We start from the raw sequence: 24,218 nt of genomic DNA, 5'->3' as shown, positions 1-24,218 counted from the left end.
GATTGGAAAAGGTAAAATCATTTGAACTATCCAAGACTACTAATCAAAATTTTATGGAAGATGTTTGTTGTAGGGTACATAGATTACAGTAAGTAGCAATAAAAGGATCACATGGATGACTTTCTGAACCCTTTAAAGTTGAGCGTATTTGATAAAGGACTAAAAGAAGGAGCTAGCAAGTACCTTATTCCTCCACGAGCAAGGTTTAGGAGATATGGTGAGCTTGTGAGATCGAGTATGTTGGTACAATCAACTTCCAGGATTTCAATATTTGACAATATACCTGTGTCTGGTTAGGTTTGACCAAGAGTTGATCCAAATAGGATCTGATATTTGAAAGTGAGCTAAGTTTATCGAAGTTAAGGTTGATTGGGTGACTAACGAAGATAAAGTCTAGTCAAGTCAAAAGTTGATCAGGACTAGCAAGGAAAAGTCTAAGCAGGTCAAGGTGATCAGATGTTTGGCAAGAAAAAGTCCAAGAAATTCAAGGTGATCGGATATCTAGCAAGGGTGAGAAGTTTACCTAGTGATTAGTAAGTCCAAGCAAGTCAAAGGTGATCAGATGCTTGGTAAAGGAAAATCTTGGGGGAGTGAACCCTAGGTGGTTAAAAGTCTTGGAGGAACTCCAAGCTTGAAGCCTAGTAGGTCGGGTAGACTTACAGGAGCGTGGCTTGATCTTAAGAGAGTGAACCTTAGCTATTGAAAGTCTTAAAGGAGAATTCCAAGTAAGAGGTAAGCCTAGTAGGTCAAGTAGACTTTCAGGATTTGACTAGGTTGCTTGTTTGCATTTGTATGCGTGTCTTATAAGAACTTAGAGCTGAAAGCAAGACTAAGGAAGCAGACATACACAAACTAGATGTAGCTAGATGAAGTCTGGAGTAAACCAAATTTGACTAGGGTCGAACCAAACCCACGCTGGTTCGGTAGACCGATCCTAAGGATTGGTAAACCAATCAGGTTCGGTTGATCGAGTTCGGGCCCAGGTCTAGAATCAAATTAATGATGTGGTAAGGATTGATAACCCGATCCCAAGAATTAGTAGATCGATAAACATAACAACAAGATCGTAGATCGCGATGAACTTGATCATGGGGATCAAGTTTGCCCAAGATCAATAGACCAATCAAGGTTGATCGATAGACTGATCTGGGTTTATAAAAGAAGGCCTCGGGAATAGAGATCGACATCATTCTCCATATTAATCTTCATCTCGATGCTTGAAGGAAAGCAACAACGCTTAAAGCTCTACGATTGAGGAAGCTCCAAGAGGAGTGCGTGGGGCCCAGGACTTTCGGATCAGCTCAAAGAGTTTGTTTGTATTAATTTAGTACATGTGCTTTAATTCTTATATGTGATAGTACTTAACTGTAAGACGGATTTCTCTACCTCCAAAAAGCATCCGGAAAGGAGAACATTAGTGGGCAGACGTCTCCTATACATAGACCTTAGAGTACCAACTCTGAGAGATTGAGAACCAAGTAAATTCTGTGTGTCTCTTCCTTCTTGTTTAAGTTATTATTTTGTATTCAGCTGCGTATTAACACTGATAGAAATGAAAGAACGACAAGAAATAAAAAAGCTAATGATCGATATTCACCCCCTCTATCTATCCCACCGGTCCTATATAGAGTATATTTGATGAGGAGCCAAGAGCTAGTGACAGGAGAGTTAGAAAATATTTTTGACATGAGTAAGATTTAAAAGATACTTTCTTAAGGAGCCTACTGAGAAAAGAGGGAAGTGCCACCACGTCAAACTATGCACTCCCGATTGAGATACATAAGAGTCAAGCTAATGACTTAAAATAAGTGCTTCTTGGGAGGCAATCTAAGTTTCTTTAACATATTTCTTTTCATTTCTTGCCTTTAATTTCTTATTTTTATTTTTGTTTTAGGACTAGGGAGTTCCATAGGCTACCCGTGGCAATTGCCACGGGCTTGTGGGGCATCTCAGAAAGCAACACAGGCAGGCCGTGTGGAGACACGCAGTTGTGCCTAATATGGGTCACAAAAAAAATGCAGAGCACTCTATGGGTAGGTCATGTCCATTGACATGGTTGTGTCATGACAAAGGGGGGTTTTAATCCCCCAATCATGCTTTCCTCTCCTCCACAAGAAACCCTAGTTTCCCCTCTTTTCCTCCCTCTTCCACATCAAGAGCTCTTCTTCTTCTCCCTCAACTCTTTCCCTTCTTCCACCTAAAGAGAGCAACTCTCTCTTTTCTTCCCTCCACTCAAGTTCTGACTTTCTTTCTAATTCTTTAAGTTTTCTTTGCTTTCTCTTTGTGTAGGTACAATATTTTCAAAGCAACAATGTGGGAAAGACTCAAGTATGTGAGCCAAAGGGAAAGACAAATCATCCAGAAGGGGATGCTTTTTTGGAGACCTGCACATCCCTTGACACTATTAAAGCCAATCAACACTAACTGACACTTGTTGCAAGCTCACTTCCCTCCTTTTCCTCATCCTCAGTAAATTTTCTTCTTAGTTTTGCTTTAATCATCATTTATTTATCACCATGTTTGTCATGTTCATGTCCATCATGTATTTACTTGTTTGTTTCTTCTAGAACGATATTAGCATAATGAACTTTATGTTTTCGTGAAAAGTATGCTCATATCTTTGTCGATTCATTTTATCCTATCTGTAGCAATAATACATGAGCATTATTGAGTAGAAAATTTTCATTATTGACCTACTTGTTTAATATCTCCTTTTCATATTATACTTGATTTTTAGAGTTGATATATCCAAGAATAGTTACTATTTATAATATTGGACTAGTGCCTTGATTTCCTAAAGGACCCCATTATATTTTGGTTACTGTAAGTTGAGGATCTCAGGAAAGAAAGGAAACAAATTTTATTTTTGAAAATGTGAAGAAAAATATGTTTTGACAATTAGTAGAAGCGATATCGTACCCCTTTGAGACATAGTGATTACTGGAGGAATACTGACTAGGTACCCCTTTGAGATTTCGAAGTTACTAAAAAAATACCTATTAGCTTCCCTCGACATCAAGTGCTCCTTTAAAACTTATGTAGACAATGCAAAGTATTAAGGGGAACGATCCTTGCGTGTGGAAGGTAAGTGCCTCTTGTGCCAGAACTAAGATTGGTAATTGATGCTTTAGAGTTGAGTCATTTTGCATAGTGCACAGAGAACTTTCAAGTTAGGTCATAGTGAGATGATTCATGTGTCCTTACTCATTAATAGAACTACTAGATAGAATTAAATGAACTTGCTAGGGATTGTGTTGTTTCATTCACACATATAAGTTTCTACTGCAGGTTTTACTTAAAGATAGGTAAAGATTTAAATCTAGGGGTATTTGATGTGTGTAATTCATGCACATATTTTTGGTATCATTTAACATGCATTTATTTTATTACATGAGTATATTTTGTACAATTTCCTAGTTTTTGTATTCTTTTTTTTCATTTTAGTACGGAGAACTTTTCTTTGTGTATTTTATTGATAGGACATAAAAATCTTGGAGTTAAAGTGCATTTGAAGACAAAAAGCCTACAGAGAGTGTTTCAGTATGATGCATGATTTAGCCGTGGCACTTGGCACAACTGTCCATCACCCATGGAGGTAGAATGAATATTAGAGCAATAATAAGGATGTCCAGCATGAAACACGGCCTGATCGTGTCCCCTGACATAGTCATGCCCCATTATGTTGCCTTGATGAAGAAATTTCAGCACTAACCACAGCTTGACATGTCACCTGACACGATCGTGGTGTGTTAAAATAGGATGGTGGCACCCCCAAGTTGTTAGGAAAGTTCGTTAATTTTTTATATCTTTTGAGGCTATAAAAAAAATCAAGGGGGCACTTATTTGAGGTAATTTGGGATCAAGGGATCTCCCCTTCCCTATCAAGGGTTTGTTGGGATCGATGCGTTCGCTAGAGGGGGGTGAATAGAGATTCTTTGATCTTTCCTGCGAAATTATTAGCGAAAGCAAAATAAAAATAAGAAAAGAAAAGCAGAATCTCTAACCCGGTTTGTTTACTTGGTATCCACCTCTACGAGATGACTAATCCAAGGATCCACACACACAGACGACCTTTTCCACTATAAAAATTCTCCTTTTCAAAGAACACTTTGAAGGAGGAGAAACCTTTACAGAATGATCTCTTCCTTTCACAAGAATGAGTAGTGAAGTATGGAGGAAGAAGAAAACTTTTACAAAGTCAGAGTCTTGCCAGAAAGATGAGAAAATGAACTATTAATTTTTTCGGTGTCGACTTCTACTTTTATGTATTTCCCTACATCAGTCGACTGCTCCAAGGGCTAGTCGACTGATGGACTTCAACGACTCTTTAATCTGCATTTAATTGACCAGCTGTCACCCCAACAGTAGTCTATCAGTCGACTGCACCATTACCAGTCGACTGATGGACTCGACTGATCTCTCTGTTTGGTCACCAGTCGACTGGTGAACAGTGTCAGTCGATTGATCCGTCTGAAACTTCTGTGTGTGTTTCTGATCAACCACCAGTCGATTGCATCAACAGTGTCAGTCGACTGATCAAGCTGAAACTCCCCTTCCAACTTCTTCTTCAACCCTTAGCCTTGACGCAAGCCTTCAAACGTCTTCCACAAGTCTCGTGCCCTTCCTTGCACCAGCTTGACACGTTTCCCTCAGCTTCGTCGTGCTAAGTCTTCCTTTGCCAAGAGGCCACGCCTCCGGGACTTCATCCTTTGCCAAGAGGCCGCGCCTCCGGGACTTCACTAAATGCCAAGACTCCACTCCTGGACTTTCTTATGGACTCAAACCACACAAGTTAGATCACCAACATTGCCTAACTTAAACTCCTTTTAGCCAAACATTAAAACCCAAATCACTTGGGGCAAGATTGCACCAACAGGGTTTTGCATGATATTGAACTATAGGAGAAAGTCATCTTCCAATGAGCCACAAGGATTCCATCCACTAAGGAGGCAAGGAGATCTTCTGAAGATGACATCAACATCTACGATTAAACTTTCTTACTCTTCTCTCTCTTTCATATGAGTTTTAATTAGCATGCTTAATTCTATATTTTTTGCTTGTATCTTCATCTCTTTGGAGTAGGTTTCTTAATTCTAGAATTAGGGAGTAACCCAATGTATAATTGATATTTGTGTTTTATTAATCTCCTCTTTTATCGCATGCATGATGTGTTTGATACTTGATCGAGTTCAATATGCTTATATGTTATCGGTGCTAAATGCATTAATATATCACAGGGAAAAGGGGAAGGACTGATAGGTGAATATAATTTTTTGACCTATAAATTTCGAACTTGAATGTTTATTCGCAAAAGTAGTCCAAAAACTCTCGAGAGTACTATTGACTATTACAAAATGTAAAGGGTCTACCCTGGTTTAGTCTCACGAAATAAGAGATTGAAGTCTAGAGGGTCATAGGACATCGTGACAGGAGCCTTCCTGAGAAAGTGATTGCTTTTGGATAGATACACGGGTATTATTCAAGAGGAGATGTTGGTTATCTTAGGATAGACTACTTTTAAGCATATCAATACTTAGGTAAAGGAGGGAATTACAATTAGAGTATTAACGATCATCATGGTAAAATTGAAATCTTAGAATTGCTCTTTAAAATTAGTTTTCTCACAATTTCTCATTCTTGCTTTCTTAATTCATTTTCTTTGATAGTAATTCTCTCGATTTTGACTCATTTAGATAGTCTGCTTTGTATTTAGATTGATAATCAACTTTCTAATCTCAGTGGATGATATTTTATTGTTTGACGACAACCGTGCATTTGTGAAAATCGCACACCACAACCATTTGCCCCAAGGTAATCTCTAAGATTTTTGATCCATAAAATGTCTCATACATCCTTTGGTAATATCAACCAAACTTTGTTTGCAATGTGACAAGTTCTTGCGAGCTTAACGTACATGTCAAATGCATAAGCAAATAACCCTAATAGGGTTTTACCACATTTAAACATCATGGTCAAATTCGACAACTTAGGGCACAATTAACCAATACCATGAACTACACTTGTGTATGAGCTTCGTTTGATCAAGCTTGAACAAATTGATGAATATCATGATCTCTTCCATCACTTGAATGATTTTGAATATTAATTTCTCATTTATTCAAGAAATTGATATACAATGGTTTATTCCTGAAATGACCATTTATGTCCCAGTAGACCAATTTGTTACGAAAACTAATTTTCAAAATTCCTTCTAGTCCAACATGATTTCATAGTCATGCATGTAAACTCAAGTTGGTGGTTTTACACCTACATTTTCCGATATAATATATTCTTAAGTGTATAGTGCTTCTCCTTAAAATTCTCAAATATCTCGCGGTCGCTTTTCTATTAGGATTCGTCTAAGGGATTTTCCTGACTTGCTCATGCCTGGCTTAACTGTGTTGGGAAGATGATCATCTATGAGCTCTCAAAATTCTCAAATATCTCACTATCACTTTCATGTGGAAGACATTTCTAGGCTTGTATTCTAGCTTGTACTATCTTCTAGTCATATATTGATACCGACCAAACTTGCAATACACATTAAATAAAAATTAATTTAATAATAATCTAATTAGAACAATCATATAACAACCAATTTATCTATTTAGGCTTTAGTTGTGACTTCATCCCTTTTCTTCTTCTGCAAAAAGGTGGAATCCGCCACCTTAGCGGCCCCACACGGTCGGCCTCACGATCATCTGTGAGGAGATAAATCGAGAAACTGCGGTTGGTCACGACGCAGGAGGGTATTGCCTGACTTCGCCAGGATTCGAACTCTTGCCCTCTTCTGCAAGTCTGCTGCGTCGTAACCAACTCAGTTATGCCTCGGAGATTTAGGGTTTAGAGTTTAGAATTTAGGGTCAATTGAACTTGTTCTATTTAACGAATCCTACTACAACATATGAATTTGAACTATGCAACTTCTCTATGTATTTGTTGTTGCTGGTAGTAAAAAAAATTAGAGTTCAATGACTTTTGCCTGTACTCGAGCCAGGACGAGTCGTAGCAAAACGTATATGTCCTTGTTCTAGTTTGGCCAGAGCTAGAAGAAATAGAATGATCCAAACATGTTAACCCTCATCAATTTTTCTGGATCAAATTTAATAAAATATCTCTAGGTGAGGGCATGATTACACTTGGAAAGATGTAAGAAATGATTTAGTTTGAAATATTTATGAAGTGCTTACGGTCCTAATGAATTTTGATAAAAATTCACATCTATAATGTTCAGAATTTTAAAAGTTTGATATGGTTTGAATTAAAGAAATCGTAAAAATCCTATAGTGATGTTGATGAGTGAGTATGACACGTCTAAGTCTTTTAATGAACTTATGCTAACTTAACTCAAAATTATGAATATTTTAAAAATTCATAGCTCTTAATTTATAAGCTGTGAAATTCAGGTCTAAGGGGATGATTTGGGAGACTTATAAGAGTATAATGATCCTGATTTGAAGTGATTCTGAGATTTTTAAGACTAACAGCGAGTTTTGACTATAATTCACTAATAATCTTAGACATGTCAAACATATTCAAACTAAACTCACTACACTTCTTATAGCTTCTTTAGCGTAACTATGCCCTCATATATAAATTGAGATATTAAATTTAGGACACCTTAAAAATACTTTAACGCATAAGGAGTTAAATTTCAATAGACTATAACTTTTGACTCGGGTATTAGCATAAGACACAGTCGATTGCTAATCAAAACTCTTTCAGAGACTTTTATTCAGTACCGAATAAAATTCATACCAATCCACTTTTGAGTCCATCCGATATCGTATAGTGCTTCATCCGTAACTTCGAACTTATTTTTTATTTTTAGAGATTTTGGATATTTATTTTGACTTTTTCAAATTAGAGTTTGAGTTGCGGTCTATTTATATACATGTTTAGTCATTTTTGATCAGTTTTGATTATTAAATAATAATTTTTTCGATAAAAACCCTAGTAATGGTGTCATCGTGACTTTTCTCTATTTTTTTTTTCAATTTTTTGTACTTATTTTTTTTATAATTCTCTTTATTTTCTACCTTAAAATAATCGTTATTCTATCCGATATTACACTTTAAATAAATTTATTGTATTTATGTATAATTTTTTTTATTTTCTACCTCTAAAATAATCGTTATTATATCCGATGTTACACTTTAAATAAATTTATTGTACTTTTTACATAATCGATTGATGTAGTCCACTGTAATTTACAAATGGAGTATAAAAAATTTAGGAAACGATTAGGACAGTCGAGTATCTATATAATAATCCGTGATGATATAACAACCGTCAATTGTTGATGGAGTATAATAAAAAATAAATATATATTTTAATAAATATAGAATTTGAGTAAGTATTTTGATATTAAGAAAAAATTAAGTACGAGGTGATTTTTTTGAGGTTCAATTTAATAACATATCCCGACAAGGCGTACAGTTCGGTAGCCCGTCTATCTCATCGCAAAAACGGCAATTGCCAGGCGGATTTTAACTCTTTCCTGGAACTAATAAAAGAACTAGCTACCTCCATTGCCGGTTCATCTTGCCACGTTCGATCTCTCTAGCTCCACGACCAACCGCAGCGAGAACAAGCCATGAAGAGGAGAATGGAGACCGGGAAGCTTGCCTTGTTCTTGCTGCTGGGACTCTCCCTTGGAGTCTTGACCTGCTTCCTTGCTGTCTCTGTGTTTGCAGGTAATTTCGTTCAGCCTTGAACGAAAAGAATGAAGTGGGATGATTATTTCAATGCACCCGGCCGGCGGAATGTCCGAAGATACTTTTTGGTTTATTTTATTTTATCTTGTTTTTGCCCTCGACGAGTTTCTCTTTTGCAGTCAACCAACAATTGTCTCTGACCAGGAGAGTTTGGGCCGATCAAGCCGAAGAAAGTAATAACAATTCACTGATATCGACTGAGTAGAAACAATTCTTAGTTGGATAGGTTTGTTGTTCTGTTCAGTTCTGTTAAAATCATTGTTAATTTCCAGGCGGAGGACATGGAAGGGAGGGAATTCTCCCAGGCATCGATGAATACGCGCTAGGCAATGCTACTCCTGCACAGTTAGGTGAGATTCCAACTTGAATTTATCACGGGAAAGAAGAAGAAATGCTAATGTTTTTGTTCAATGTTTGAGATGGTGGAGGTGATGATAACCAGGGAATCAGTTCAATCGCTGATGCTATTACCCGATTAAATGAGAAGTCAACATCCATAAAACATACTGTAACGACTGCACAGCTAGGTGAATCTTGAACTTATACTAATCAGAAATGTGGAGTTCAATGTTTCTTCACGTATCAATATGTTATTATTTTCAGTTTATGATTAATTCTATTTGTTCTAGTTGCAGAACAAAAAGAAACACAGAGCAAACAGATTAAAGAGAAAAAGTCTCTTTGCGATCTTTCCAATTGGAGAACGGACGTCTGCGAAATGACCGGCGACGTTCGGATTCACAGCAATTCCTCCACTATCCTTCTCCTAAATTCACAAGCAAGGGAGGAATCATGGCAGATCAAGCCTTACGCTCGCAAGTTCGACCAGTCTGCTATGCAGCACATCAAGCAAGTATCCGTTCGATCGTCCAGCGGCGGCCACGGCGTCGTCGTCCCTGCTTGCACCGTCAACCAGACGTTGGTCCCCGCCATCGTCTTCGTTATTGGCGGCTATACAGGCAACTACTACCACGACTACACGGACGTTCTGATTCCCCTGTTCATAACGACCTGGCAGTTCAACGGCGACGTCCAATTCATCATCTCGACGCGCAATTTTTGGTGGGTGGACAAGTACAACCCGATCCTGAAGCAGCTGTCGCGCCACGAGATAGTGTACTGGGACGGCGATGAGCAGGTACGCTGCCACCGCCGCGTCATCGTCGGCCTCCATAGCCACAAGCCTATGTCCATTGACCCCGAGAGGACGCCTGGCGGCTACTCTATGCTTGACTTCACAAAGCTCATGCGCGTCACGTACGGTCTCGAGAGGGACCGACCGGTGTGGCGTGCGGAAGAGAAGCCACGGATGCTGCTGATCCAGCGGAAAGGCACGCGGCAATTCACCAACTTAGAGGAGGTGGTGTGGACGGCGGAAGAGGTGGGGTTTGCAGTGGAGGTGGCGAAGGCGGAGTCGATGACGAGGGTGGCGGAGTTCGCGCGGGTGGTGAACTCGTGCGACGTCATGGTGGGGTTGCACGGCGCCGGGCTGACCAACTTTGTGTACCTTCCAACCGGCGCAGTGGTGGTGCAAGTGATCCCCTTCGGGAATCTGGAAGAGATATCGCGGTCGTGCTTCAAGAACTCGTCGGAGGACGCAGGGCTGCGCTACCTCGACTACTCCATCGGCGTGGAGGAGAGCAGCCTATTAGAGCAGTATCCGAGGCATCATCCGGTCTTCACCGACCCCAAGTCGATCCACCGGCAGGGGTGGAAGAAGATGGGCCAAGTTTACTTGGACCACCAAGATGTGAAGATTGACGTCGACAGGTTTCAACCTCTTCTACTCGTAGCACTGGAGCATCTCCGTCAATATACAATTGAAGATTAATATTTACAATTGATTCACATATTCCTCATCTTTTTCTTTTTCTTTCGATCAATCGGCTAGGAAATTAGTTTCTCTAAATTTCCTAGAAATCTATAAAAAAAATCTTCAGCCACACCCACACGACCTTTAAAAATATTTAGCCAAATGCTCGACCTATATATCTCTTCTCTGGCTTCTCTTTGTCGTCCGAAGTTATTTTTTTCTTTTGTCTCTCTTCCCTCATCCCCTAGCTTCTTGCTAATTCATCATCACGGTCGAAAAGTCTCTCTTCCTTCTTCTCTTCATCTCCCCCTCCTGATCTCTGCCTTTCCCTCTATAAAAAAATCAAGATAACTGTGGAATTAACTGGGCACCTAGACGAGGACTCCTCATTCGTCAAAACAATTTCTAGCCATCCGAGGCAAGCTCCGTGAGGCTACTAGTAGGGTGGAGGGGGCGGCTGAATGCCTTAGCTATCTATTAAAAAAAAAAGGATAAATCTTAAGGCGTCGATTAAATTTAATAAAATTTTTTTATTAATCATCAGGATATATAAAAAAGTACACATAACGATTAACCTAGATATTCAATATCTTTTGATTGCGCTCCCTATTTAAAAAAAAAATCTATAAATATACCGTAGCGCGGCACCATTAACCACCTATTTAGATCAACTGGCAAACGGGTATCTGTTGCTTATGATTTCTTTTAGAAGCAAGAGGATCAAGAAGGCTTGGGCTATCACAGTTTGGAAAGCATATGTGTAGCCTCAACACTCCTTTACAGTGTGATTAATAGCGCATGGGTAGCTTCCAACCAAAGACAGGTTACAATTTGTTCAAGATAAGACATGTGTTTTGTCGTGCTATGGAGGAAACGACTGCTCATTTGTTTTTTATTTAGTGTAGCATGAATGGCATGTTACGGAGGAGAGTGAGAGCTTGGTTTGGATAAGACGGGTTATGACCCCATATCGAAGGGTGCTATGGGTTTTCTAGCAACATAGGGGCATACAACTATAGGGTTGGTACGTGTGAGAAAGGGATGAATAGTATTAATCATTTATTCGTTCTATCAAAATATTAACAAGGGATATTAGAAAATAGAATTGGGGATTTGTAAATTTTTATTTGATTCTTAACTACCAAGGTTAGTATGTCTAAGATCTATACATGAGAAGGTGTTTGTCCACTGATGATCTCCTTTCCAGAACTTTTTCAAAAGAGGATAAATCTATCTTATAGTCCAAAATAATAAGAATGAATACAGAAGGTAAGATTGTAATAAAAAAACACTCAAACTTTCGTGTAGTCGATTTGACAGTCCTGAGCGCAACACACCCTTTCTAGAGCTTCTCCGGTTGCACAAGCTTAGCTCGTTCGCATTCAGCAACATCGCAGTATGAAGATGGATGGAAAATTAGGGTTCTTTCTTGTGGTGCACGTTGAGGCCTTCATAAAGACACTTCCAGGCGCTCCAAATTAATCTGTTCTGATTTAAATTCGTCGGTCTTTATCAGTGTCAATTCCACCTGATCCGGGTGCCTGAACCTTACAGAGGCGGACCATTCTAGGCGCTCTGAGTATGATCCGAGCGTCCAAACCAATCAACTAGGTTTGACCTGAGTTGACTTTCGAGTTTGGTTCGACTGCTTCTATTTGTTCCTCTTTCGAGTTTGGTTCCTGTAAAATAAGCATACAAATAAGCAACCTAAGCCTACATGTAGTTTGTCTAACCTATTAGGTTTACCTAAGCTTTACCTTGTAGGTCTAACCTCTAGGCTTACCCGTGCTTAACTTCCAGTTAGGACTAGTCACTAAGTAGACTTTTCACCTGTCAAACATCAAATTACCTTTGACCTGCTTGGACTTTTCCTTGCCTAATCTCTAGTTAGAACTTCCTGTCTAGCTTTTCTCACCAAGACTTCCTATCCAGCTTCACTCACCAAGTCTTCTTGCTCAACTTCACCCATTAGATCTTCTTACTTAGCCTCCAATCAGGGCTTTCCTTGCCTAGTCTTCAACTAAAATTTATCCTGCCTAGCCTCCAATTAGGATTTTTCCTTGCTTGATCAATCTGACTAGGACTTCTTACTAGTCTTCTGGTCAAACTGACCTGACTAGACTTCAATCACATCCAAATATTAGGTCCTGTTTGACCTTGATCAAACTGATCAGACCTAAGTATATTGTCAAATATTGAAACCCTAGAGGTAAACTAGTGCTCCCTACACTAATAATCTCCTCCTTTTTATGTTTGACAATTTCTTAAATTAAATTAGATCAAGGCTTTATGAATCTTGAAGAATTCTAGATTTTTAACTTACATACCTTTTTCCCCCTTTCCATACATAAAAAAGTTTGTTATATTACACCAACAAGTAAGGTATTTCCTATGGGCACAACTTAGTGTAGATATTGCTTGAAAGACCATATTAGATTTCAAAATAGTTTTGTAAAAAATAATTTTCAAAAGAGTTTTTTAAAAGGGTTTTTTAAATAATTTTTTAAAATATTTTCAAAATAAGTTTTTGAGATATAAAGTAAATAGTTTTTGAAAAATTATTTATTACTCTTTCAATCAGGACATCCCCCTTAACTTGATACATTCATAAGGCTCTTTGTTAACCATAAAGTAGCATCCCTATATGTCTTAGACTTTGACCCAAATCAAAAGAATAATTTAAAATAATTTTTACACATGATTTTGAAATAGATTTACAAAGAGTTTTCAAAAAATTTTCAAAGATTTATAAAAGATAATTTTTGAAAATAGATTTGCACTTTTGATTTTGGACCTCCCCATTAATCTAACATTTTCTTAGGGCTCCTTGTTAACCATAAGATAAGCTTCTTATGTGTCTCAGAGGTTAATCTAAGTCAATAGAACAAATAATTTATAGTTTTTCAAAATATTTTTTAAAATATGACTTTTAATTGAACTTTCAATTTGGACTTCCCTTAAACTAGACACTTCCTTAAGTCTCCTTGTGGATCACAAAGTAATCTCCTTATGTATCATAGGGATTATTCCAAGTAAAAAGAATAATTTTTAAAAATATTTTTCAAACATGAGTTTTCAAACACATATTTTCAAAGAGGTTTTCAAATAAGTTTTAATAGGTCATTTAAAAATAGGTTCCTTCAAGAATAACTTCTCCCTCATCTAAACACTCTCTTAGGATATCGTTGTTAATCACAAAGAATTTTTGCCTATGTGTCTTAGAATACTATACATAGTGTTGACCTAAAAGTTCTGTGTCTAAGTGTTAGTCAACTAATTTTCAAATATATAATATTTTAAAAACTATAATATAACTATACCCAACAAATATGAATTGTAAAAATTATCAAATTTTTAAAAATAGTTTTTAACAAACTAGTTTAATAGTTTTTGAAAATATTTTCTAAAATTTTGTGATTTAATAGTCCTTAATATCTCACTCATTCTAAGTTCCTCAGTACATGACATATAAAAGTTGCCTTATGAGTTTTATGAGATGTTTTATCAATTTTACCTTTATTAATATAGAGTAAGTGCTAATGAGTGTTTGACTTTATGTTAGATTTATATTTAACCATCAATTAGTTAAGTCCATATTTCAAAAATCATCTTCTAGGTCATGGCGAGGCAGGAGCCTTCTTGGTTATAGGAACAACGACCACTTCCTTAGACAAAACCTTTTTAAAAAATTATGTCCTTAACTGACTTCTTGAAAAATTCTAGTCTAACTAATCTAGGATGTGGTGAGGTAGCTTTAGTTAGTTCACTTAGCTAAGTAGACCAAGTAAGGTACTCCTTACCCCACTTGATTATGAAGACCAAGTTTCCCTAATGTATTATCATATCGGCCCACCTTGATACTATGTCAAGCAATTGTTAAATATGCATTTGTCCTTAACTAACTGTTCTAAGTTAAATAGAAATTCAACATGATGGCATGATATTTATATGCATAAATAATAAAGTATATGCATATACATGGTAGATATGCATGAGTCAATCAAGTCAAATAATTTTTTAATTTCTAATAATATAACAAATTCTCAATTTGATATATTTTGTGTATACTCACAAATGTATCAATCCACTTTGATATATTTTAAATTTTATTAAGTTTTATTTTATTTAGTAATATTTTAATGAATTCTATAATTAAAAGTATTTTATTATAATTAAAATTTTAGTTATATATATTTTTAATTATGTTTATTTTTAAATTTAGTTATGTTTCATAATTAAATAGAACTTGATGATAATTTATTTTATTATCTAAATTTATATTTTAAAATTTAAATTTGACTTGTTAAAATTAATAGATTTATTTTTTTTTAATTTTTAAATTTAATTTTGAATTTCTTAAATTTAATTTAAATTTTTAGAGTTATTTATCGTTTCATAATTAAATATTACATTATTGTAATTAATTTTATTATTTAAATTTAAATTTTTAATATTTAAATTTGAATTAATATTTTTAAAATTTAAAGATTTATTGTAAGAATTTTTAAGATTTAAATTTAAATTTTTATTGCTTAGATTATTAATTTTAAAATTTATCTTGGTATATTTTGAATTATTATTTATTTTAAGATTAATTAAATTAATTAAGTTTAAAATTTTTAATTTATTATTATCTTGGTTAAATAGAATAAAGAATTGATCTAATTTTTTATTTATTAAAATTATATTTTGATTAATTTTATTATCAGAATTAATTAAATTATTAATATTAGAATTAGTTAAATTTAAAATAATTAAGTTATTAATATTGAAATTATTTAAATTTAAATTAATTAAATTATTAATATTAGAATTACTTAAATTTGAATTAATTAAATTATTATTTAATTTAAAATTATTAATTAATTTATTTAAGTTAGGTGAATTTTCATTGTTAATAAGATTTAAGTTTAAATTTTTTAAATTTGTTAATTTATTTTCGTTAATTAAAATTTTAGAATTAATTGACTTTGTCCAATTTATTAATTTTAAATTTTTTAAACTATTTGAATTAGTCAAATTCGGTAATTTTTAATTTTTTTAACTCATTTGAATTGATCAACTTAATTGAGTTTGAATTAGTTAAGTTAATATTTTCATTAATTTTAAATTTTAAATTTTCTAAGTTTAAATTTTTTAAATCAATTAAATTTAAATTTTCTAAGTTTTTTAAATTTTTAATAAAAATAAATCTAGCATATAAAATTTTAAGAGTATTTTCATAAATTAAAGGAATTACTGGAATTACAACCCTAATTCTGATTTTGCCTCATTCTCCGGGTACTGATTTTTGTAGTGTTCGTGTTTTTAACACTTGAAGTACGTAATGTGCTCTTTGTATTATCGGACTCCTGACATCGGTTGCTCCTTTATCGACGGTGGTGACGTTCGAGTCTCACGAGTAGGGCACTGATTTTTGTACTATCCTCTCTTCCTACACTTAAAACAAGTTATATGTAATTTAAAATGAACAATAATAATATTACCTCGCTCCCCCTCCATCTTTGCGTTCTTGCTTCCGTTACGGTTAATCCTATCAAGAGCATACCTGCTCTAATACCAATTATAGGACCATTGTGCGCTAGAGGAGGATGTGAATAGAGCTCGTTGTTTATTCATTCTATCAAAACACTAGTAATGGATATTAGAAAACAAAGTTGAGGACTTGCAGATTTTTACTTGGTTCGTAACCCCTCAGTGTTAGTATGTCCAAGGCCTATGTACGGGAAGACGCCTATCCACTAATGATCTCCTTTCCAAAACTTTTTCAAATACGGAGAAACTCATCTTACAGTCTAAAATAATAATAATGAATACAGAAGGTAAGACTGTAATTAAAAGCACCCAAACTTTCGTGTAGGCAGATTTGGAAGTCCTGAGCGCAGCGCAACCTTCCTAGAGCTTACCCAGTTGCACGAGCTTGGCTCCATTCGCGTTTAGTCGTATCATAGTATGAAGATGGATGGAAATTAGGGTTCCTTCTTATGGTACACATTGAGGTCTTTATAAAGACACTTTCAGGTGCTTGGATCCCTTTCGGATGCCTTGAACATTCGATCCAATCCAATTTTGTTGGTCTTTATCAGGGTCAATTCCACCTGATTTGGGTGCCTGTACCTTATAGAGGCGCCTCAACCATTCTGGGCGCCCGGAGTATGATCCGAGTGCCTAGACCTTATAGGGGCGCCACAACCATTCTAGGCGCTCAGAGTATGATCCAAGCGTCTGGAACCAATCAACCAGGTTTAACCTGAGTTGACTTTCGGGTTTGGTTTGGCTGCTTCTGTTTGTTCCTCTTATGCTTCCTCAGTCTTGCTTCCAGCTCTTAGTTTCTGTAACATAAGCATACAAACAAGCAACCTAAGTCTACCTGTAGTATGTCTGACCTACTAAGTCTTATCCTATAGTTTTAATCTACTAGGCTTACCCGTACCTAACTTCCAGTTAAGACTAGTCACTAGGTAGACTTTGTAGGATCAAGTTAGAGTACTAGAGGGTGAACAACGCTTTATCACTTTTTCACTCATTCAATAAATCGTACGTAAAACAGAGTGTGTAAATAAAAACTACAGTAGAAAATAAAGGATGAGTACTCTTTTAATTACTTAGTTCACAGCCACAGGATGCTACTCCAAGGCCCACGATCCTTGATCATTTTTGACAAACAATCCATTATTAAAACTCCCCTCTTATGAAAAAGAGTTTGTCACTTTATAAAATATGTTAGGAATGATAAACCCTTACTGTCCTAAAGGTTAAGTACAAAAGCAACAAGTGTAAATGTTATCGACTTAGAAGATTAAGACTGAAGTATAGATGTCGGTGCAACTCCTCAGCGTTATGACGACGTACAAGATAAACCTTGCAACTGCTTATAAAGGCTTATCCGGGCACTTGGAAGTCCTTCAAGGCACTTCCACATCATCCTATTGATCTACTTCCGACGCTAACTCGACATCTTCCGGGTGTTTATATCCCTTCTGGGCACCTAGATGCTGATGTGGAAGTTGTCGGATAAACTTTGACTCTACAACATCTTATCCTTATCTGGGCGCCTAGAGCATCTCCGAGTGCCTAGAGGCTGAGGTATCCCGACCATTGGGACTCTGTCACCTCATCTACCTCGGTAGCCCATTCGATTGATATCCGGGCGCCAGGATTCCTTTTGGTCGCCTAGACCGTATGATCACCTAGATCCAGATAAGGACGTTAACATAAAGGTTCAACCCCTCCTTTTCTGTATCATAAGTTAGTCTAGAAACAAAGTATAAATAGGAAAGTAATAGTTTTGACAAATTGTTTGGTCTTGACTTTAGATTTTTAGTGAAATCTTATGTCAGATCAATGCTTACTGTGCCTCTTCCCGAGAACGCGTCCTTACCCACTCCACTCGGGAGAAGTTTTTTTTGCCAACTTGGTCCTCCATACATGTTGGAATTTTACTCAAGCTTGATCCTTGGCCCTCAGAATTTCCACTATTAGACGTCTGATCCTCCAAACCTGCCTAGACTTTTCTGTCTGGTGCTCTGATCTGCCAAGACTTCCTACCCAGTTCTCCTGACCAAGACATCCTTATCCAGTCCTCCAAAGCAAGTCGTTCTTGCCCAGTCCCCCTGAACATGACTTCCTTTCTTAGTGCTCCAAATTAGGTCTTTCTTGCCTAACCATAACTAGAGCTTCCTTTGTCTAGTCTCAACTAGGACTTTTCTGTGCTACCTGTACACTCAATTTAGCTTGTTAGTCCACTTTAACTTGTTCAACCATCTAGTACTCTTTGCACCAATAATATTTTCTTTTTTAATTATGGCAATTTAGGTTCTAAGTTAAATATAAATTACTCCCAAATTTCCTTTGACATAGCAAAAATATTTTAAAAAACTTTTCTTTGTTAATTTGTTTAAAAATTTTAAAAATATGTTTTTGTAAAAGATTTTCTTAAGATTATGAAATTTTAAAAATTTTCCAAGTTTATTTTGAAAACTTTTTGCAATAGCAAAAATATTTTAAAATTTTACTTTAACTTGATTGTACTCTTCTCCTTTGACATAATAAAAAATAATTAACTTGAGGGCTTTTAAAAATTTCTCGAGGATTTTTGAAAATGATTTCAAAAAACCATAAATCTAATTTCAATCATGCTAAAAGTTGGATTTGAGTCCAAGCATATTATTTATATATTCTATATTAAAATACTTAGATAAAAAATATTATTCTTTAAACACATGTCTAACTTATTAGTATTAGTTGACTATCAGAAGATAACAGTTTGACCAAGTTAGTCAAGTTTAAGTGTATCATTCCAGCTAGTTCTTTACTACGCAGGAACACTTAGCTTGATCTATGTTTGTTATTTTTAGCTCAGATTTGTTTTGATGCACGGACATAAGCATAAAAAATTCAGGTTTTTACCTTATGCATCTCACATTGTTCTAGGTTTTATAATACACAAATAAGTTATATCTAGTGTGCTTCGTGAGATACGGTTAGCCTAAATCTATAAGTGCATAATTTCTACTAGGAGTGTATAGGCTAAGTCTAAATTTTATCTTTAATTTTGAAATCAAAAGAAATTTAAAAGTATCTTTCTGAAACTAATTTTTTTTTAAAAAAATGATGAGTAAATAATTTTAAAAATATTTTAAAAAATATAAGTAATAGTATATTTGAAAATTATGAGTTTTGAAAAAAAAATATTATGACAAAAAAGTGATCTTAAAAATTTATCCTTAATCTACCAAGTGTTAGTGTAGGGAGCACTAGATGATCGAACCTTAGTTTTAATAATGGCAAAAGGTTCAAGTTAAGTGTGTGACGCTTATTGATGAGATGAACTAAGTGTGCATGTAGCACAAGAAAACCCTAGTTACAGCTAAGCACAGGAAAGTCCTAGGTGAGACTAGGTAGTAGAAGTCCTAGTTGAAGGCTGGGCAGACCCAATCTAGAGGATTAGGCGAGAAGATCTAGTTTGGAAAATTGGACAAGGAAGTCTTGGTCAGGAAGATTAAGCGGGAAGACTTGGTGGATCAACTACACCAGGTGGAAGACTAGGCATGTCTGGAGGACTAAATGTCTAGCGATGCAAAATCCTGGGGGTTGAGAATCAAGGTTAAGCAAAAGTCCAACAAGTATGGAGGACTTGGTTGGCACAAGGTAAATTCTTCTGAGTGGAGTGGGTGAAGGCGCACTCCGATATAAGGGAAATAGTAGGTGTCAATTTAACCCAGGGTTTCATCAAAAATTCGAAGTCAAAACTAAAACAGTTTGCTAAAACTGTTGCTTTTCCTATGATATTTGTGTTTTGTACTAACTTATAATGCAGGAAAAGAGGGGTTAAAATATTATGTTATGGGCACCCTTATCTGGATCCAGGTGACCGGACCTCCAAGCGCTCGGATTGGTTTCAGGCGACTGGATGTTAGCGGAACGATGCTAGCGAAGTGATGAGGTGGTAGATGTTGGTGCGGGGAGCACCAGACGATCGAACCTTAGTTTTAATAATGACACTAGATTCAAGTTAAGTGTGTTGTTGACCTAACATGGTTAATCTTAGTGTGCAGAGAGCACAGGTTTGAGCTAAGTCCTAGTTGCGGCTAAGCACTGGAAAGTCCTGATATGAAGGGTCAGGTGGAAGATTTGGCAGAGTCAAGGCACCAGGTGAAAATTCTATGCAAGGTCAGGAGGACCAAGGGGCGTGGCAAAAATTCAATCATGTACGGTTAGGAAGACCGGAGGACGTGGTGAAGTGTGGGCGGTTGATGAGTAGCATTTTAACCGAGTAAATTAGGATTAGATTGGGTAATTTTTGATTATGTATCATGCAATAATAGGGTTTGTTAGGCTAATTCTTTACTATGGATGAATTTTTAGAGTTTATTATATTTTTTCATTAATTTATGGTATTTATGGATATTAATTGATTTTTAATTTATTTTACAGGAAATTAATTGGAAGAAATTTAATTCTGGTTCGAGTTCGGGATAAATCGGGTTCAATTTGGCTCGATCAGGTTCAAAATCAGCTTGGTTTAAGTTCAACTTGAGTTTGGTTCACTCGGTTCAAGTTTGGGTTCATTTGATCAAGTTGTTGATTCAATTCATAGCTCATTCAACCCAAATCCAGAAAGCCCAACATAGCTAAAATGCAGCCCAATCAGCCGGCCCAATCAACAATTAACCCAGTTCAATTCCAATCGGTTCATTTCAGAATTAGAGTCGGTTCAACCACAACAATTGGATCCGATTCACTTGGGAAAATTGAACCGGTTCAGGCTCGATGACAAAACCCTCAGCGCGATCAAGAGAACGCGAGTTCGGTTTCTAGGGTTCTCCTCTTCTCTCTCGCGACACCACTTCTTCGCCGGGCTCCCGTCGCGACGAGTTCTTCCTCCCTTCCCAATCGGCAGCAGGGCGGCGGCCGGCGTTCAAGACCGTCAGCGATCATCAACACGACCGCAAGGGCTCCGCCATGTGTGATTCGCTCCGACGGGTTAGCTCTTCTTCCCCTCCGATTCTTCACCTTCCGTGGGTGATTCGCTCCGGCGGGTGAAGGCTGGCAGTACCTCGAGTAGTAAGAGCAACTGTGGGTGATTTGCTTCAGAAGTTCCTTACTCCTCTTCATTCACCGGAGTTAAACAGAGGACGCTTTGTCAGCTCCGATCCTCTTCATCCACCGGAGAAAGAGCAAGGTAAGGGGTTCATGTTTCTTGTTTTCTAACGATTCGTCTATGATTTGCAGCTGAGAGTTAGGGCAGAGGCTGGATCCCGAGTCTTGCCGTCTCCGACCACGCTCCGCTGTGGGTGATTCGCTCCAGCACGACTCGTTTCCCCTGTTGGTGTGACTTGATCGAATGGAGTGGCTGCTGTTCTGTGCCGATTTGGGTCCTTCCATTCACCTTCACCGTTCCACACTCTTCCCCTGTTCTTGGTTCTGAACCGAAAGGAAAAGAACCCTAACTCTAGTTTAACCTAATTTTAGCTGTGGTTGCTTTCTTCTTAGTTTTGTTATCTGCTGAATCATTCTAAACCCCCCTTTTTATTGTTTGTTTGACTTGATTGATGTTCTTGGCATGTGAAATTAGGAAGCAACAACCTTAGTAATTTGTTTAGGATTTGAACTGTGTGTTGTTTTTCCTAGTTAAGTATTGTTTTGAATAAAATTTGGTCAGCTGTTGAGGTATTAGAATGTTGGAATTGTAGGAACAGTATGTGTAATGAAGTTAATTCATGCTTGTGGATAAAATAAGTTGTGTTATGAACTTGTGCTCATGATTGGTGTTTAATTGAGGTGTTGTGTTTGGAACATGTTCAAATTGATGTGGATGAATTAGCTGTATGATATGATGCTATGTTGTTGTGTAGAATGAATTGATTGAGTGTGAATTCGAACGGATGTTTTGGTTGTAAATAAAGTATGATGTATCAGATTAGGCATGATGTTAAGTATGTTGTTGTATAACTTATAAAATGCATGTATAGGGTGTTGTGTGATTAGTGTAATATTTGTGGAACTTAGTGTAAAGATTATATGGTTTATGTTGTAGTGTGAATAGAGAAGTATAGATTGTAAATTATATGTATGTATTTGTGATTCATTCATTGTATGTTGTTGTATGTATTATAATGTACAATGTATATTGTTGTTGTATAATGCATGGATGGAATTTATATTGTATGTATGTACATGTTGTAGGTTGAGTGATGTTAGTTATATGATTCATGATGTAGAAATTAGTTGTATTGTATGTTGTATGTATAGTGTTGAATAAGTGTATGTATGAGTGTTGAATGTTACCTGATGTGAGATTAGGGTATAGATATGTGGGTATGATGTTGTATGTTAAATGTATAGAATTCATGTTGTATATTGAATTTTGTTAATAAAGGTTACTTTTGTATCATTGTTTGAGTAAATGTAGGATTAGGAATGTGCACTCTGTATACTTAGTATTTTTTTGTAAATTGTAGGATAAATTGTCAATAAATAGAGTTGTATATATGAATGAATAAAACAAATAAAAGACCTCGCACCAAATGTAGTCTAGGATAGAACTTCTTGTCATTGAGTCCAAGAGAGACGATCCGGACCTCTCTACACTACTTTAGCGATAGTTAGGGGTTTGGTAATAAATAAATAAATAATTTTGATGGGTGTAAGTGACAAATAAATAAATAAGGGAATGTATATAAAAAAATCTCATACACAAACACATCACATCAACGGTCAGGAGGACCGAGCCGCAGTAGCAAATCCTGGGGGCTAAGAACAGAGCTGAGCAAAAGTCCAACAAGTCAGGAGGACTTGGTTGGCACAAGATAAATCTCCTGAGTAGAGTGGATTAGGACGCGTTTCCAAGGGGAATATTAGGCGTCGGTCTAACCCAGGTCTCACTGGAGACCTGAAGTTAAGACTAAGAGACAGTTCTATGAACTGACTCTCCAACTATTATTTTGCATGTTATTTAGCTAACTTTCAATGCAGGGTTGGAGAGATTGAACACTTAGGCTCCGAGCAAAGTTTTCCAAAAATTCAGTATTGGAGTCGACCTGAGTGTTACTCACGTCAACCTGAGTTTGATTAACTGTAGCGGAAGTCGACGTAGTTCAAAAATCTTCCACGTCGGACTAGAGTTGTATGATCCAGTCTGACCACCCGGTCAGACTTGAGTCTGTTTTGTTGTTTGACAAATAAAGTCAGATCAAATACAAAAGATTTAAGTTTGGATCAGCCGAGTAAAAGAGTAAGTGGTCGAATATCCAAGAGAAAAATTACCAGGCCAAATGGAAGAGCTAGGATCATGCATGCAATTATATAACTGTTGAAGTAATCTTCTTATCATATAAAATCAATTAAGCATGCAATTAATATCATATAGAATCAATTAAGCATGGAATTAATTTTCTTTTTCAATACGTTCACCCCTTTGTATGCACTCTTTTGCATGCATCCAATTAAGCATGGAAACTAAGATAATGAAATTAATGATTGATGTAAATCATGTGTTGCTTTAGAGTTCATATCAAATTTAAGTTTATGAAACGTAGCATGCATGGGAATGGCATGCATGGGAACAGAGCATGTAAATGTTGTGCAAAGTAGTGCATAGGAACACATAGATTGACATTTAAATATGCAACGGTACCAACACCCTTTTAGAACTCTGGCATATGCATGGTCGACCAGTGGTCGACCACGTGGTCGACCATGGCATTATGGTCGACCCCGTGGTCGATCAACTTGGTTTGATCGACCACGGGGTCGACCAGGTCCACTGTAATCATGTCTGCTTGGCCAGGGAAATCTTGCTCTTTGCCGAGAAGATCTTGCTCGGGAAATGCCCGGGAAAACACGATCTTACCCGGGAAAATAATGTCTTGGTCGGGAAAGTATCAAGCTTACCCGGGAAGAAGTTCATCTTAGTCTAGGGTAGGTTGGCCGGGAAAAAGAGAAGTGAAGGAAAGGCAAAGCCAAGAGAAGCATATCCGGGAGAATACAGTAATGTCTGGAAGCAATAAACTTGTTCGGGAACTTGACCGGGAGAAATAAGATCTTACCCGGGAGAGGGTTACATTGATAAGTTTTTGCCCGAGAGAAGTAAGATCTTGCCCGGCAATGAGATTACCTTAGTCGAGAGTAGCTTGGCCGGGCAAAGTGAAGATGAGAGAAATGAGGCCGGGAGAGATAAGGTGCTG

General features: G+C 36.6%; 1 protein-coding gene across 2 annotated transcripts; it reads left to right on the top strand.

Annotated features, from left to right (window-relative positions):
• Nucleotides 1-8,557: 8,557 nt before the first annotated feature.
• Nucleotides 8,558-10,561, top strand: LOC141815348 (alpha-1,3-arabinosyltransferase XAT2-like). Of its 2 annotated transcripts, none has more exons than XM_074703290.1 (5): nucleotides 8,558-8,696; nucleotides 8,837-8,890; nucleotides 8,990-9,067; nucleotides 9,137-9,244; nucleotides 9,353-10,561. In XM_074703290.1, exons 1-5 carry the CDS (start codon nucleotides 8,597-8,599, stop codon nucleotides 10,546-10,548), a joined length of 1,536 nt encoding a protein of 511 aa, XP_074559391.1. In that variant the 5' UTR covers nucleotides 8,558-8,596; the 3' UTR covers nucleotides 10,549-10,561. The 2 variants fall into 2 exon arrangements, with proteins under 2 accessions (XP_074559391.1, XP_074559390.1); XM_074703289.1 differs by having other exon boundaries at nucleotides 9,347-10,561.
• Nucleotides 10,562-24,218: the final 13,657 nt, after the last annotated feature.

This window comes from Curcuma longa, chromosome 21 (assembly GCF_044706935.1).
Source record: "Curcuma longa cultivar G26 ecotype Majalengka, Jawa Barat chromosome 21, ITB_CL_G26_1.1, whole genome shotgun sequence".
NCBI lineage: Eukaryota > Viridiplantae > Streptophyta > Magnoliopsida > Zingiberales > Zingiberaceae > Curcuma > Curcuma longa.
This window is presented reverse-complemented; position numbering and strand designations above follow the sequence as displayed.

Coding starts and splice junctions, on each gene's coding strand:
- LOC141815348 (XM_074703289.1), top strand. CDS start 8,597: ATGAAGAGGAGAATGGAGACCGGGAAGCTTGCCTTGTTCTTGCTGCTG. Junction 8,697..8,836: donor TGCTGTCTCTGTGTTTGCAG/GTAATTTCGTTC, acceptor TCTCTTTTGCAG/TCAACCAACAATTGTCTCTG. Junction 9,245..9,346: donor TGTAACGACTGCACAGCTAG/GTGAATCTTGAA, acceptor TATTTGTTCTAG/TTGCAGAACAAAAAGAAACA.